Here is an 18,042-nt window from a genome sequence, read left to right as displayed (position 1 = left end):
TAAAATTCACGCTGAAATGACAAACTATGAACTTAGGAACGATGACTTCCAGTTTATGACTAGACCATGTGTGCACCTTGGTAAGCTTACTACACAAGATAACATGGAAATATCAGCATTTTTGAAACATCTTGGTTGAAAAAAGTGGTGGGGTGTTTAATTTAAGGGGGGCGACTATTCGAAGAAATACGGTATGCGACATTGAATATGAAATATAAAATGCTACATATCTTGTCATCATATTCCATTTTGTTTTTAAAATTCATGTTAAACTATGGATATGTTTAATATCAGTAGCAGGTATTAATTTCATAATTTATATAATTATACTTATTTATTGTTTCCTACAGATCATAAGGAATAAGATTTATCTTAAGGGATCCAAAATGAGCGTTTATTAGCGTTTCGACAGTATTTTTTGTGGGACATGAGAGCACCTCAGACCTATCGAATTGCATTCTGAATACTGAAGCATGTCTTTTTGATATCAAATAATTTTCATTTTTTAAAAATCACAATATAATACAAATTTTGTGACAAATTATAAAAATTTGATATTTTTCAAATTTTTGATATATAGCAGTCCTCGAAGTAAATTATATAAATCTAATGATATATTCTTAAAGTGTATGTAGCAGGAGGAAATTCCGACGGTCAATTGAAAATTTTGACCTTTCATATTGAAGATATGGATTTTTTTCCAAAAACACCTATTTTTGTGGGTGTTTTGGGGACAAAAAATCCATATCTTCAATAATGAAAGGTCAAAATTTTCAATTGATCGTCGGCTTTTTCATCCCACCTACATACACTTTAAGTATAAATCATCAGATTTATAAAGTTTACTTCAAGTACTGTTAAATATCAAAAATATCAATTTTTAATGATTTGCCATAAAATGTGTATTAAATTGCGAATTTCAAAAAATCAAAATTATTTGATATCAGAATGACATTATTCGTATTCAGAATGCAATTCGATATGTCTGATGTGCTCTAATGTCCCAAAATAAATACTGTCCAAACGTTCATACCCCAGCCCTTAAACAATACAATAGTCTGTTGTGAAGGATTGGTATGTCAGCTATACCAAAATTGTCACTGAGGAGGGTTACTTATACTAAGCAATTGCAAGTTGTATCCCTCCTGCTTGTATTTCCTCTTAGGTTGGCGGTTGCTTGTTTTTCCTCTTAGGTCGGCGGTTCCCAACCCTTTCTTTTCCTGAGCGACAACCTAGAAGATTGGAAAATAGCCTGTTATTTCCAGCTCTGCACCCGGCGTGTCCGAGTATTTTTGGACAACAAAACTGCCTGGATTCAGGCAAAAGCCTGAAAATTCTCATGCCTGTATGTGTGAGGCATCGTTCCTAAATCTGATGAACCACTGTGTAGCAACTAACATGAATTGAATCCCTACAGTAATTATTTCATGGTAAAATTGTTTAACTTAATATTTATAATGGAGCAAAGATGCAAAGTGCAACAACAATTTTGGTCACTCGCTTCCTACTGGAACCCCTCTGTTCCATCTCTTTGGATTCTAGCAAAGAGAACCTACTAAGTACTCTACCACATAGTTTGAGTGAATAATATACAGTTAGTTCACCAAAATCTATTTTTGGTTTCAAGCAGAAGGTTTTGTGAGGCATGGATTCTCACTGAAATCCCAGTCAATATTTGTGACACATCTTAATATCCTCCTCCTCCACGCCCACCATGGAAACCCCTTCCTCCTGGTCCTCTTATCCAGCCTCCACGCCCTCCACGGAAACCACCGCCGCCGCGTCCTCCCCCTCCATATCCACCTCTGAAGCCACCACCACCAAAGCCACCTCGTCCGCCACCAAAGCCTCCTCGTCCTCTTCTGTCACTGTAACCTTGTCCGGGTGGTCTTGAGAAACGGAACCGTCTATTGTCCGGGCCTGATGGTCCGGCCCTGTGTGGAAAAAAGTTCAGTCTTTCATTAATACAGGTCACAAGAAATGCAATGAATCAATAATAAGCTATAATATTTACTAATAAACCCCATCAGAATAGTATGATAGTATATACTTGTTCAGAGAAGATATCTTACACTTCCCACAATGCATTTCTTCGATTTTCTGTACTGATTTATAATGGAAGACAGAGATAAAAAGACTCTGAGCACTGTTTGTTTACAAGTGTCGCGATGATATGAGTTGCTGAACGCGGTGGTAAAACCGGACGCCTTGTTAATTTTGCACCTTCAAATATACAAACCATCTCAAAAGTTAAATCTTTATAGTATGAAACTTTCTTTCGAGAAGGCACTTTGTCAACAATGCCTAGAAAAGTTGCTTTTTGTCTTGTAAAAGTACATAATTTTTCGCCATTTTCTGCTATTCCTTTTCTCCGATCGGCACCAGATAAATCGACATTCCTTTTACGCGCTATTAACCAATCAAGGATCGTAGGGAATTTGATTGACAGTGACGTCAGACGCAAACAAGTCTTTTTTTTTATCTCTGTCTTCAATTATTATACTATCTAGTGTGACATGGGCGGAAAGCTGACAAAAAGTACTTCAATAAACAGAGCACATCTAGAACTTGCAAAAGATATTTATTTCTTGACCATCGACCCATGTTTAGCCAGTCTATACTCAATATGAAAACAAAGGGAACCTGTATATATAGTAATAGGAGTATCATTTGTTGTTATGAGGTGATGCATAATGCTGCAAAGGATTCTGGGAAGGGTAAGATTCTAATACACATCGAACATCCAATTGACTTTTCCATTTAAAATTCATACACCTATGGAAGACATGACCTTAATGTTCCACACAGACGGTGATTTCAAATAATGTCGCTCATTCAGGTTGTAGGCCTATGTGACATTCACACTGTGGAAGATGAGGTGTATAGAGGGTATGCAATACGACATCACTCATGACAGAGTTATCACAGAGTTATCCTCATTTAAATAAAATTCTGTCCTCAATAAGGTACTACAGGCCAATTTGCATGATAATACAATAAAACAGGTGACAGGTATGAATGTTGTGAAATCAATCTAAAGACCTGTCCCTCTGTGCTCCAACATGGCTGCCATTTCAATTGTTATACCGTTCTGGTTGGTTTATTGCATAGGCTCTATTATAGATTCCAAATGGAATAACCAAATACATCACCAACTTGTAGAAAATACCATGACAAGTGTTACATATATTATTATATGCATTTGCAATTGACAGTCAATGACTGATAATCATCATATCATTGTGAGCAAGTCATACTGCTGTGAATACACCAGTCTGTAATGTTTTATTATTTTGCTTTGATTGCTTCAAGTTGCTAGTGCTTGGGGAATACTTCATGTGTTATAGGGATGATTTAGAGGGCCATTGCAGTTCCTATCGGCGCTTCTTGATGACTTCTTACATAATATTATATTAGACCTACCCAAAGTCTCCTCCTTCCTTCTGAGGTTCCCCACTGGAGTACAACCCTGACATGGGTTTACAAATTGTCTTGACCACATTCAGCAAGGCTTCATCCCTCGGTTGCGGCTGCATGATGGTCTCTGGGTCACCCGTCATGCGGAATATCAACGATTCGATAGCAGGACGGAGGGCACATATCTTAGAAGCAGACATGTGTGGCATGCGTAGCTGTACCCTGGAAAGGAGAGAAAAACAGTTTGAAAAGAAAACTGTTAAAAGTAAATTTCCTGAAATTACAAAATTCTACATAAATCATCCCAATGCTCAGTACTAATCAATATTTTTCTTGTTGCTTCAGACAAATTGGATATTGACATATTATCATTATAATAAGACCCACAACTTTTAAGTTCCCAAAGTTTTCCAAATAAATTGAAAAATTATTTTATGAAATGTAAAAAGGTGTGTGCATGTTTATTTGTTTAACACATCTGTACCAATTTATAGCATCACACATCATTGTGTTTGGTTACAATGGCTCATTGTGTAAAAAAGAGGCAGTTTTAAAAGTTGCACCCAAGTCCATGAGTCAACTTTTCTTAACCTCCTTAATGAACCCATAAACAGGCCTGGCCTACTACTGTATTGTTTGAGAGTTGACTCAGGCTAGGCTCAGCCAAAAACTCAGCCAAATAAAAGTGTTTTTAGTATCATGTAGAGCCTGTAACATTCACCAGACGTCTATTTTACATTTGTGCATAATCAGCTTATTATTATTAGTGGTATCTAGTTTAGCTTAAAGCTATAATGTACAATCTTTTAACATGAAATTTGTTAAATTTTTCCAAACCTGATTTTTTGGCATATTTGTAATGTTTACACATGTCCCAACTTACAACTAATTTGATGCTGCCAAATTCATTGTTTTTGAACAACAGAGCAAGTTTGAATTAAAAGTCATAATTATGACTTTAACTCCCTCCCCCCCTATAGAACACCACTTCATTAGTTTGGCTTAAAATGACCAGAAAACTTTCCTGACATTTGTTTCTATCAATATTTTATAATACTAGTGCACCTGCGGCTGTGAGAGGCCTGATGCTGTGAGAGCACTTATTGGGGTATGGGCGCTTATTGGGGTATGGGCGCTTATTGGGGTATGGGCACTTATTGGGGTGTGGGCACTTATTGGCGTATGGGCTTATAGAATTCATTGCCAGCAAGTTTGGGCCCGATCGGACAAAGTTTGAAATGTACAAATCATTTGCAGCAATGCATTCTGGGTAGACATTACAGTGCATTTCAAATTGGGCAGATAGCCAAAAGCTGAATGAAACCCGCTTGGGCAGCTTGAAACATGTTGTAGATTGTCTACTGGATTCTTTTTATCCACTTGCTGCTTTGTATCCACGTGGGGTATTTTCCCCCATTTGACCTTTGACCTTGACCTCCGATGACCTTGAAAACCACATGGGCAACATGCTTTTCCCGATACCTACCTATATATGCGAAATTTCAGCGCGATGCGTCGAAGCACGGCGAAACGCATAGCCGGACAGACAGACAGATAGACAGAGAGAGACCGCTTATTATTTTATTAGTATAGATATGGGAAAGAATAACCAAATTAAATTTGACTGAAATCGTACATTAAGAGTTTAATATTATAATTATTTCTTACCAGTCATCCAATTTGATGAGGCCATCTTCATTCTCTACTCTACGTGCCAAGAACAACAGCAGATGAAGTGGTGTGACCATAGTCATCCCTTTAGCTGATACTGCCCTCGTACGAATCTGAACAAGGAGAAAAATGCATCATTACAGGAATGTAATACACGGTTAAGGACATTGCGAACTAGCGGTAGGTTAAGGGTACTTGCCCATCAGTTTCATTCAGGGGCGTGTTTGAAAAACGGCACAGCGCATTAGTAAAAAGAATAAAAATACTAAAATTGTCACCGGGTTCAACCACTGCCAACTGCACTATGAATACTAAAGATGCCTACTGTGCCACGGTGACTGTGGTTAACATTCGGCGATTTTCAAAGATATACATATCAACACGTTTCTACTGTATTGAAAATCAGACTTTGGTAGGAATACGGTCATAGAAAGACATATGACTCTACTTGTCTGTTTGTTTTTCATTTAATACAAATTAATTTTGATGAATTGAACTGGTACGACTCTTAGCACTTCGTGATAAACGACGATTAATTTAGTAATAATAAAATGAAAACGCTGGGTCATTCACGACGTCATTTGTAATTCATGTCAAAACCTGGGGAGGACCACACACATCCGTGTTGCATGTATACGTGCGCAATCGATACTCAAAGATCCAAACAATAGCGTTTGAATATACCGCCCTGCTTGACACATCCTGTCATTTGCGGGAAGATATACTATAGGCCTACCCTAATAGCTTACAATAGATACCCCACCGTAAATAGCTCTCTTCATTGCCTCGCTGTGCCCGTTTATACTACGGCAGTGCGCACTTTTGAACCATATTTTGTTCCAAAATGATAGGAAGGGCTGTTTCCAGCTAAAATGTTGGTTATCAGCAGATGCTTAATGCTACCGGGAAGTGTTGCAGAGAGGTAAGCGTACTCTTTATTTATTCAAAATATGTAGATCAATAAATGTAAATTTGAAAGCCAAAAGGTAAGTGTCAGGTCAAAATTCGCACCTTAGAATTATTGTGAAATAAAATCAAACCAAATTTAGGCTCCATAAACAACGTCCAATTATTCCCATTGGTGTTTGCTACACGTGCATATAATAAATTATGATTTGGGGCCAATTTGAGAAGAGTTAATGCCTCGAGTTTCAAAATACACCGAGTGATGTTTTTTGACCAAAAACATCGACAATTCAAGACTCTGTAAAAACAAAAGTTGCTATCATAAAAACTCCCCTTTTTATAAAATGAACGAAACTTGTTTACAGCTTCACATATTATGTTGCGCATACTGCTACATGTAGTGTGTGCGCTTATTCCACACTAGTCTACGCATACAACGTGATACATACGCGCACCTCTACAAGCGTGTTGCGCGTTATCAACACTCATGATGTGGGGTCGTCTACGGCCTGATAGATGGCACCGAAATCATGCGATTGTGCAATCAAAATTATGAACTAGACCACTGACTTAGAATATGATGAAGGAACAAGACCTAATAAAGTAATAAGCCCATCCATTTTTATCAAAACATCACTACAATTTATATCACACAAAATGCAATCTGCACTGCATTCCAGTGCGCATACTAATTTGTTTTTATGAAACATCTTTTCCCCAAGAAATACATATTTTGGCAATAAGTTAAATTATTTATTGAGAATGGAAAAACAACAAATCTCATTTTAAGTGTACAAAAATAGCATCACTTGACCTCAAGTGTGAATACTGACAGCAGCACCAAGTATTGTTTTTTTTTTTTTTTTTTTTTGGGGGGGGGGGGAAAGGGAATTTTGCACTGAAGAGTTCTGAGTGGGGCATTGCCCCCCCCACATCACATGGTGCTGCCACTGGACACAAACATTTTATATTTACCTTTTCACTAAAAGCAAAGAAAGGTGAAGGGAATGTCTGCTCAAACTTGCTGAAGTTGACTGACGACTTGTGAATGAGGGCGCTCTTGTTCTCTGTGGTGAGTAGTTTGCGCTTCTCCTTGTGGTAGCAGACATTTGGTGACAGTCCCATGGCCAAAAGACCTACTATGACGTCCATCTTGGCATCAGGACCATTGTAATTGAAGAATTGAGGAGCTAGACATTCTGTGGGGTAAAAATATTTTCAAACCGTTAGGAAATGATGCTATGAGGGAATGTGGTGGACTCATTAAATATGTTTCCTTTTTGCAAATATAAGATTATACACATTTCTGCATATATAAAGAGTTTGCTGTGCTAATATGCATGAAAACATACAAGGATTTCTATTTTCTGAGGCCTACCATTAAGTAATCTACTGGGGCCAAGATTACAGAGTGGATCTATGGCGGCATTGGAATAACACTATTCTTCTGGTTCTGGTTGGTTACGACTCAAAACCCCTAGTGGGAAAAGTGTTTTATAGCCAGATGTAACAACTGATGCTCATCCCCATGGGCACTACTGGGTGAATAATAGGCCTCTAAACACTATTCTGATTGGTTACAAAGAGGGCTATAGTCAGTTGGACCACAGGAGATTAAGCTTAAAATTGCTAAGAGATTTAAAAGAGCTGTATTTTGATTGGTTACTCATATGATTATATCATGTAATTAACAAATCAGAGGCATTGTAAGAAAGGTGGGTAGAACCCATGGGGTTAAGTCTTACCTTCTGGGAATCCCTCCATAATTAAGATATCTTTCAGTTGGTTCTAAAGAAAAAGAAAAGAACCAAAATCAAATATGAAAATAAAAACGTTTGTTTGTAAGGTATTTGTACACAAAGAAAACATGGTAGTGTGATCTTTAAGTTTATTCGAGAAAAATCCACTCAAAAATCGCATGTCTAATTACGATGGGGATTTCAGCAAAGTAAAGCTCTGAAAATGTAATGTAATGAAACTGAAAACTGAATTTTGATTGACATCAGACTCATTTAGCTTGATCGCATCGCACATGTGACACGATCAAGGGAAATGAGTAAGATGTTGCAAATATTGATTTTGAGAGATATTGGCAAAGAAAGTGTTAAAATTCTTTTGTTCTATATTGTTTTCAGCAATTGATGTAACTTTGCAAAGAAAAGTCATATCAACATGGGGTTTTCAGTTTCTATAAGCTCTAAATGTCCTCTTTAGAAACATGTAAAATCATTTTCGACCACGGTCTACATGTGAATTATTTCCCTTGATCATATCACACATGTTGATTATTGTGATGACGATGATGATGACAATAAAGATGATGAAGACGACCATGACAATATCATAAAACGATCACATTTTTTCAATTAATTAGTGCACCTTCCTTACCCTTGCTTCATATATCATGCGCATATTTTGCATCTGAATTTGAACACGGTCACAGAAACCAAGGGCAGCATCCTCTCCTCCATTCCTATAGCAGAAAAAATAAATGATTATGTCTGATATATTGATTAACATTTAAAGGAGTATTTTGTGATCCTAGCATCCTCTTTTTATGGACATTTTTCAGTAGATATCCACGAAAAAAGCTTATTCCCAAAATTTCAGTTGATTCCGCATGATTATATGTATTACACTGCTCCCAGTGGCGTACCGTACCGTTTTTTCACAATTGTTTATGCTTTTTCAAAATTTTCCGCCCTTTTTACTTTACTAATTGTTTTTGCCGCCCCTTCTTCTTCCGCCGCCCTTCTTTTTGCCGCCCCTTCTTCTTCCGCCGCCCCTTTCTTTTGCCGCCCCCGCCTTAGACCCCGGGCGGCTGGCGCCCCCAAAATACGCGTATGGCTCCATAGACAATGTGTTGTAATTTTGTTCTGTCAAATTTCACGATATTTTTATTCACAATTGTTTATGCTTTTTCAAAATTTTCCGCCCTTTTTACTTAACTAATTGTTTTTGCCGCCCCTTCTTCCGCAGCCCTTCTTTCCCCCCTTCTTCTTCCGCCGCCTTCCTTTTTGCCGCCCGTCTTTGACCCGGGAGCTGCCGCCCAAAAGCCTCCCTCAAAATACGCCAAGCATGGCTCCATAGACAATGTGTTGTAATTTCGTTCTGGTGTACCAGAACATAATTCAAAATCACGATATTTTTGCGAAACAAATTAATCTGCAAGAAATTTTTTGTACATAAACATGTAGCCAGAGGTTTCCAGTGGTATAAAAATCTCAACTTTTTTTGAGAAATGTGGGGGGATGATGCTGTGGATCACGAAATGCCCTTTTAAGTCTTACACTATGGAAATAATAATTATTTTATCCAATTTTCCACTTCTATAAAAAAGTTGATAACATCACTTATGTACCCTTTTTTTTGCGAAATTAAAGGTAAGTGTCCAACACATTTATGTCAAGATCAGGATTAGGGTTCCTTCTGTCTAGTATCAATAGGCCAAACAGGTGAATTGTTAATTAATGGTAAGTGTGCAACACATTTATGTCAAGATCAGGATATGGGTTCCTTCTGTCTAGTATCAATAGTCCAAACAGGTGAATTGTTGTGTTGCCATACCAATTGGGAAGGTTGGACAGTCATGTTATATATAATGGTTTTTTTTGTGTGTGTGTGTGTGTTTCTCGTCTACCGCTCTTGTCATGTCATGTCTGTAGAGTGTTTAATTTAATTGTCAGGTGGTGCAACATCTTCTCAGGCTTTTGCTTTTAGTTGCACCTCCCCCATCTTGTTTTTACAAAAAGTTATTGGTGTTATAATGTGTGTGATTATGATGGAAATACATTGAATATGAATATGAATAAAAAAAAGTCTGAACAATCGACCATGATAGAAACCTGAACAAGAGCAGTACGTACGGGAATATATTCAGGAATAATTGTTACTATTACAGAAATCCATGTTCTAAATTGTTCAAATTGCTGATTTAAGTAAATTTGTATTTTAAAAATTTGACAAAAAAAGCACAAAACCCTTTTTCTTGAAAATACAAAAGTAGAGCACAGTAAAAAATATGTTTCCAATTTTCAAAATATGGGTCGGTGCGAAGAGCAAGACAACAATGTCATTTAGATGACAATATTATTTAACCTTCACATAGTGAACACAACTTACAGTTGTTCCTCCCACTCCTGGAAAGCTCCCATCACAGCAATCTGATCGCTATGGCGACATCCTCCAAACCTCTTATGAGCCCCGCTCACTTTACCAGCCATAGTGATGAATGGCTCTGGGAAACAACTGGCAGCTGCAATAATGGTCATAGCATCACCAACACTGAAACAAACATGCAAAAGGTTTAGGTGAACCTGCATTTTTTTTACAGGACGGAGTGCCCATCTCTCTTTCGTTAGTGAGTAGGCCAGACTACACCTCCTCCACAGTGAGTCTGCTACCTTCTCAGTTTCAACAACTCTTCCTAAAGCTGCCCTCGCGAAGTAAACCACGCAGACGACGCGGCCGCATCGTTGTTAATCGGTGATGAACAACGGTGAAACATGATTGAATCCCTAAATTTAAGAATGCCAGTACACAGTTATACACCTGGGTGCCTGGGTGGAGAGGAGTAATCAAGATAAAGTGCCTTGCTCAAGGGCACAACATGATGGCATCACCAGGACTCGGAACCCACAACCTTCCAATTATGACTCGGAGCCTGATCTGCTCAGCCGCCATATTAAACTAGGGGACATCAATATTGGGCTATTCCAGTTGAAATCTATACAGCCCTTATGGAAGATATGACCTTAATCTTCCACACAATGGGTGTGAATGTCAAATGGGGTTACCTGGAAGAGTGACTACATTTGAAATCTACACTCCCTGTGTGGGAGATTAAGGTCATGTCTTCCATAGGAGGTGTATGGATTTCAACTGGACTATCCCATGTCTTAGAAGTCATCTTATGGTGAGCATGAATACTCCAAGTGTGAAGGAATAATACACCTGCTTCCACAGACACTGCCATCAACAACTTTTTAACTGCAGGAGAAGGACAATGTCCTATCCACAGACACAACAAGCCATCAGCTGAATCATTGGCCGATTGACAGTGAGCAGAATGCTGACGATGAGCCCGAAATTGAAGGTTGTTAAACAATTGATCATTTGAACTTCGTTAAGAACAAAAACCTATGTTGAAAGTAATTCAAAGTATGATGTTTGTTTGACATGAATTACATAACTTGAAATAGTAGTATAACTGAGCATTGCTATTGTGAAAGCCCAGTAGGATAGTCTGCTAAAATTACTGCAGCAGTGGCAATGCAAGCCGACTACAACCTGGAATGCAGTTGCATGATTTCAGCTATCACAGTGTTCAGCTGATTGATGATGATAGTATTCCATAAATTCTCAGGCATGTTTGGGCAAGCATACATTGACCTAGCTTGCCTGAATAGGCAAGTAAAAAAACAACTTGTAGCCAAAAATGCATTGGGCTATTCCATTGAAATCCACAGTCCCTGTGGAAGATTTAGCTGAAGACTTCCGCAGAGGGAGTATGAGTTTCAAGACAATCAGGTAACATCCATTTGAAATACGTCAGTTGTAGAAAATAAAGATGAGTTGCCCTCAATGTTAATCAACAAAGGCAAGGGACTGGTATATTGATATGCTTGAGTGAACCCCATGCAACTACTACTCAATAGTCTTATTGTGATGTAGTGGGAGTTTTAAAAACATGTGCCCTGAACAAAATATGATGCGCGCGCATACTGCCAGGCAAACAACAATGGAAACTGTGATGATGCGTGTGCATACTGCCAGGCATTGACGTCAGAAGTCAACTCATCTATACTATCTGATGTTTGGGCAAACATAAAATGACCTATAACTGCACAGTCTAGCAAATAAACCACACACAAAAAAAACCCCACCAACTTTATATACTTACAATAGTATACATCCCAGTATGATCATCTTTCCTAGTCGTGGTTCCATAGGAAGCTTGGCTAACACACGACCCATTGGAGTCAGCTCTTCCTGCTCATCCAACGCATGCATATCTGAAATCAGATTTCATGAGGTAAATCCAAATTAAATATAAACACTATGATGAGTAACACAGTGGGCCTACACCCGATTCCAGCAACATACAGCAGTAATTGTTTGGGATTAAAAAATATTATCAAATAAATATTGCCAATTCTTATTCAGTGGGAGTGGTCAGGTTCTTACACACATTTTAATTTGATTGGACAATCGCATGGTTTCTGGTGTCATCTATCAGGCTGTAGTTGACCTTACGTCATAATGAGTATTGATATCACGTAACACGCTTGTCGAGGCATGCGTATGTAACACATTGTAGGTATAAGCATAGGCCTCCTGCGTAATCAGGCCCATCAGAACGAATTTTAAACTGGTGCAGCTGAAATTATGGGTCTGGGTCACTTGATTTATTTCAAATTTTTTTTAGGCTGAAAAGTGGCGCAGCCATAACCGCACTTTCCGCAGCTGTTTCGACAGCCCTGTGCATAATATACACACACAATCTCAGAAAGTGCAACTAAGAAGTGTTTTAAAAGGTCACTTATTATTTTGTTTGTCCTTCATGTGCAATATTTTGTATTTCATTATGGTGTAATTATACATAGTTACGTACCTGTGATAAAGCATAATATATACAATTAAGATCAAATTAATAGTTATTGCCTCTATCACAGCATACAATTGTGCCAGTTGAATTGGGTTTACCCACAAACTGGACTATAATACTCCTCAGCACATCTACCTAAAAAGAGTTTCATTTGAACTTGTCCCTGAAAAGTTATTTCTTTACCTTTGAGCGCAGCTACAGCTTCTATGACAGCATCCAATGGCGGTGGTTCTATGGCCTTACCCAGGAAGTCTGCTATACCACCAAGTCTCAGGAGCTTAATGGTCAGGGCTAATTCATGTAGTGGTGTACGGAAAATCTCTGGTGTGGTGTGCTGCTCCAACCTACAAAAATAAAATCCAGTGTTGAATTTGTCAAATCAAAATTTTGTCTCCACAACTCAGCTTCGCCTCGTTGTTTTACTTAAAATAATGATGTCGCATGTGTTATATGAGATGATAGATGCACGACAGCGGCTATAAAACAATACCTTTATTCTCTAAAAATATAACAAAGGGAACCTGTACCAAGTAATAGGGGCGTCATTTGATGGAATTAAGCGATGTGTCATGCTGCAAAGGATTCTGGGAAGGGTAAGATGTCTTCTCTTGACCAGTGTAATCTGTTAACGGGAATCATTGCACAGGTTTTGCCACTTGATATTGATCAGTCAACTCCATGGTCCATATATTACAATCTACATTCTCACAACTTACTTCTCAAATCTTGGTCTGCTGCACAAATGGAAGCAGAAACCTGGACGGACTCGACCGGCACGACCTCGTCTCTGCTCTAAGTTGGTCTTTGATGCCCACACTGTGGCGTAGTTGGTCATGTTGTTGTGTGATGTGAACAACTTGATCTTACATCTGTAAAACAAACAATTAAAACAAATTACAATTTTGACCTTAAGCGACACACACACACACCCCCCATACACAAAACCACCACCCCATTTTGTTTGTTTATTCTTAAATAAAGTTTTGAACCAGATGTGCACATACACATATTTACACTTTACTTCCACAAGGAATCCTTTAAAAAGTAAAAAATTTCACATTTCGCATTTCACACAATTTGTGCAGAAAAAACCTCAATATAGTGTTAAATAAGACCTTTTTTGCAGGATAATTTTCTGGATTGATTGGAAATCATTGAATTGAATCGCTACATTAGCTAATTCAAATAATCTCTTCTTTTATCTTATATCTTGAGTAAATGGACAATTCAAACAACCCACATGATTTTCACCAAGACAGACCAGATGACGATGATGAGTTTTTATTGTCCATGGTACTGGTACCTTTTCAAGCTTGGCACCTCTTTAGGCTGGGCTTGATTGATTGTTTTACACCAAATACTCATAGATATATTACAAGAGGCACCCAAGACAGACGCGATGACAGAGAAGATGATGATGATGATGATGAGTTTTTATTGTCCATAATATTGGTACCTTTTAAAGCTTGGTACCTTTTCAAGCTGGGCTTGATTGACCGTTATGGTTTACGCCAAATATTCATTGATATATTACAAGAGGCAACCAATCACTGAAATGTGTCTTCAGAGCTCAGAACTTTGTGAAGCCACCAGGTTTGTACTAATGAAGCAAATCTAGATGAGGGACTCAGCCATACCAAAGTCATTAACACCATTTGTGTAGAAACATGCGAAACTTTGCGATGCAATTTCTGAATTCAATCACATTGCATGCTTGGACTACTTATCATGCAATTATTCTTATTACAATTTATAGATAAAATATGCTTTACAACATCATGTGATTGAAGCATTGGTAATTACCTTCTTGCCTCCCATCAGATGAGGTTACATACAATAGCAGATAACTTACAAGATATTGGATACTCTACACACGTAGTCGGCAAATGGCATCTGAATACTATAGATTTAATACAATACCGCTCTTTTCAATGAAGATCACGCCATTGAATGATTAGTAACAGTCAGTAACTAAACCAGACCTACAACAGGACAGACGCATACAAGTTTTTGTGTCTAACTCGGGAACTCCAAAGACTATAACAGACTCCCTGACAACATCATCAACAGCAGGTCACTCAATATCGTCAAGAAACAAGTCATTAAACACATCCGTCAAAGAGCCTAACCTATGACCATGTATCCCTCTACCGTGGCTCTACATGGACTATTTTAATCTGTCATTTGCAAAGCTCCATTCTGATTTACTTAAAATACGACAGTCTTGTTCACTTATGAAGTATGTTACTGATCTCATGAAGACCTTTGTAATATACTTAGTAAATCTTGTCAACTTTCAGAGCCATGCCATATCACAATCCACCTTGAATACATCTATCCATGCCTCCCATCAGATGAGGTTACATACAATAGCAGATAAATTACAAGACATCGGATACTCTACACGCATAGTCGGCAAATGGCATCTGAATACAATAGATTGAATACAATACCGCTCTTTTCAATGAAGATCACACCATTGAATGATTAGTAACAGTAACTAAACCAGGCCTACGACAGGACAGACGCATACAAGTTTTTGTGTCTAACTCGGAACTCCAAAGACTATAACAGACTCCCTGACAACATCATCAACAGCAGGTCACTCAATATCGTCAAGAAACAAGTCATTAAACACATCCGTCAAAGAGCCTAACCTATGACCATGTATCCCTCTACCGTGGCTCTACATGGACTATTTTAATCTGTCATTTGCAAAGCTCCATTCTGATTTACTTAAAATACGACAGTCTTGTTCACTTATGAAGTATGTTACTGATCTCATGAAGACCTTTGTAATATACTTAGTAAATCTTGTCAACTTTCAGAGCCATGCCATATCACAATCCACCTTGAATACATCTATCCATGCCTCCCATCAGATGAGGTTACATACAATAGCAGATGTAAACCTGTGTAAATATTCATTCTTACACAAGTACATGTGGTGTAATGTAAACCACTGTATAAACATTTCCTTTGTAGCCCAGTAAGTTAGCCATTGTAGTTGTTACGCTGATAACTTCTGCAGGATTCCTAGAGCTAGTAAATATGTTAAACTTCAATAAGATGGGAAACAAATTCCTGAAGCTGTTGCAAAAATCAAAGCAGGGGAATTGTCCATTAAAAAGACCAATGAAATGTATGGTATTCCATACTCAACATTAAGAGATTGTGTAACTAGGCGAATAGAGTAATTTCCAATCCAGGGGCTGATACAGTCTCACCTTTGAAGAGGAAAGGTTAAAAGAATATCTAATAGCTTGTTCAGAGTTAGGGGATGGGAAACCAGAGAACAAGTCAAAGAGCTTGCTTATATGATTATTTATAGGGAGACAAGCAGAAGCCATCACATAAAATTGATAAATTCCTGGGAATGGATTGATATTATGAGTTCATGGCCAGACATAAGGAACTAAGCTTGAGGACCCTTGAGACATTGAGTAAATGGAGGGCCCGGATGAGTAACAAATCAGTTCTACCAACGTTCTACTGGTTCAAATACCACTTTATTCCCATCATAACAAGAAAATGCGAACAAACTCTCCAGCCTCAATAGTCATTCTTGTTAGAAGGCCATGAAAGCCATGAAAGCCATGAAACCCTTTATACTCATGGATATGACGACATTGTTGTTTGAGAGACTTACTTGCAGATATCAATGACATAGACGACATCATTGATGGTGATACTCGTCTCAGCAATGTTGGTGGACAGGATAATCTATAGGATGAATGAACATAAAAACCCATAGTCAATCCTAGTAATATAATATAGCAATATTGTTTTTCTCACAGGAATAAAGGTTAATAAAGAAGATATGAGATGGCCTATATGCCTCAACCTGGCATGGGTATGTCAGTGCCATTTCAACTGGAATAGCTCATAATCTCATTTTACATTTATCTAAACTAAACAACGTCTGGGGAATTAAGATAAAAGTTGTAACTTCAACTTGCGACATAACAAAATTAACCTTAGAACTATTTTTGTTCTGTTTTTTTCTTCATATTTACTTCTTCTTTCCATTGATATGACATCTATAAAACAATGCTTTGATATTGCAGCATGATTAAGGGGAATGAGTCACACATCGGCTCTGGTCGAAAATTAGTTTTACACATATTTCTAAAGAGGACATTTACAGCTTTTAAAAACGGAAAACCCCTGTAAATATGACTGTTTTTTGCAAAGTTACGTCAATTTATCAATCGGTAAAAACCATATTTAAACAAAAGAATTTGAACACTTTCTTTGTCAATATCTTAAAATCAATATTAGTGACATTCGACTCATTTCCCTTGATCATGTCACATATGTCTACTTCTCAAGATTATTATCTCACTATCAAGAGGATGGCAATTAGATGCTTTTGTACTTTGATGCCTGCTTGTGGCGGAAAACATACCAAACAAAACTGTTATTCCCTACATGACAACCCACACCGAAAGGAATTTGAATAGTAAAACTAAGTTACCTTGGTGACGCCAGGAGGGACCGACTCAAAGACTCGGTGCTGCTCTTCTCTTGGAACCTGGGAATGGAGTGGCAAGATCAAGAAATTGCGCCCTCCTGCATATGCGAAGGAAATATAGACAACAATGATTTATGAGAGTCAAAAAGGTGTGAAATTTTGGCACAAAAATGTGAGATGATGGGCATGGGTCAGGGTTTTCTGCACGCATATAAATGTGTGTATTTACACATTCAGGCAAACTTTACCCCTTTAAAGCTTATATTGCAATGTCAATATATACATGCAAGATATTGAAAATCGTTGTTGGGCAATGTGCTTATGGCCCCTGAACATATTTAAAACAAAACTGCCAACAGGTTACATATGAGGTTTTGCTTTAAACATGTTCAGGGGCCAATGACATATAGGTTTTTCCTGCCCAATGACAAAATGTACGGTGATTGGGTTATTCCAGTTGAAATACATACACCCTCTATGGAAGACATGACCTTAATCTACTACACAGAGAGTGTAGATTTCAAATTAAAGCCCCCTATTCAGGTAACCCCATTTCAAATTCACGCTCCATGTGTGGAAGATTAAGGTCATGTCTTCCAAGTAGGGGGTGTATGGATTTCAACTACCCACATGTCTTAATTCTTGATTGTCACTTCTTCACTGTCATATTGTTGCTACATAATTTACAATGCAAAAATGATTATTGAAATCACTGCAACTTATGATGAAGAGTTCTTACTATCGAGCAGTGGACACACACATTTACAGTTGTTTTTTGCCTTACCATGGAGTGGCCAAGTTTTTACAATCCGAGAGCAGACTTACTCTATATCACCAACTGTACTCCTTCAGCCATAAGACTTTCTTATGTTTTACACCTAGAAATACCACCTAGGACCTGTAGATATACACGATTCCCATACCGCGGAAGGTAGGTATGTTTCCCACGGGGTCGACGATAAGTGTT

General features: G+C 38.0%; 1 protein-coding gene across 1 annotated transcript in view; it reads right to left on the bottom strand.

Annotated features, from left to right (window-relative positions):
* Window positions 1-1,522: 1,522 nt before the first annotated feature.
* LOC140139847 (ATP-dependent RNA helicase A protein-like) overlaps window positions 1,523-18,042 on the bottom strand; it is a 50,995-nt gene continuing 34,475 nt past the window's right edge. Inside the window, 12 exon segments of the mRNA XM_072161600.1 lie at window positions 1,523-1,934; window positions 3,424-3,639; window positions 5,086-5,201; window positions 6,970-7,193; window positions 7,740-7,782; window positions 8,383-8,467; window positions 10,117-10,278; window positions 11,897-12,008; window positions 12,785-12,945; window positions 13,318-13,470; window positions 16,251-16,324; window positions 17,079-17,173. Of these exon segments, the coding sequence (XP_072017701.1) occupies window positions 1,688-1,934; window positions 3,424-3,639; window positions 5,086-5,201; window positions 6,970-7,193; window positions 7,740-7,782; window positions 8,383-8,467; window positions 10,117-10,278; window positions 11,897-12,008; window positions 12,785-12,945; window positions 13,318-13,470; window positions 16,251-16,324; window positions 17,079-17,173 (1,688 nt within the window). The 3' untranslated portion in view covers window positions 1,523-1,687.

The sequence above is a fragment of the Amphiura filiformis genome, chromosome 18, assembly GCF_039555335.1.
Source record: "Amphiura filiformis chromosome 18, Afil_fr2py, whole genome shotgun sequence".
Classification (NCBI taxonomy): Eukaryota; Metazoa; Echinodermata; class Ophiuroidea; order Amphilepidida; family Amphiuridae; genus Amphiura; species Amphiura filiformis.
This window is presented reverse-complemented; position numbering and strand designations above follow the sequence as displayed.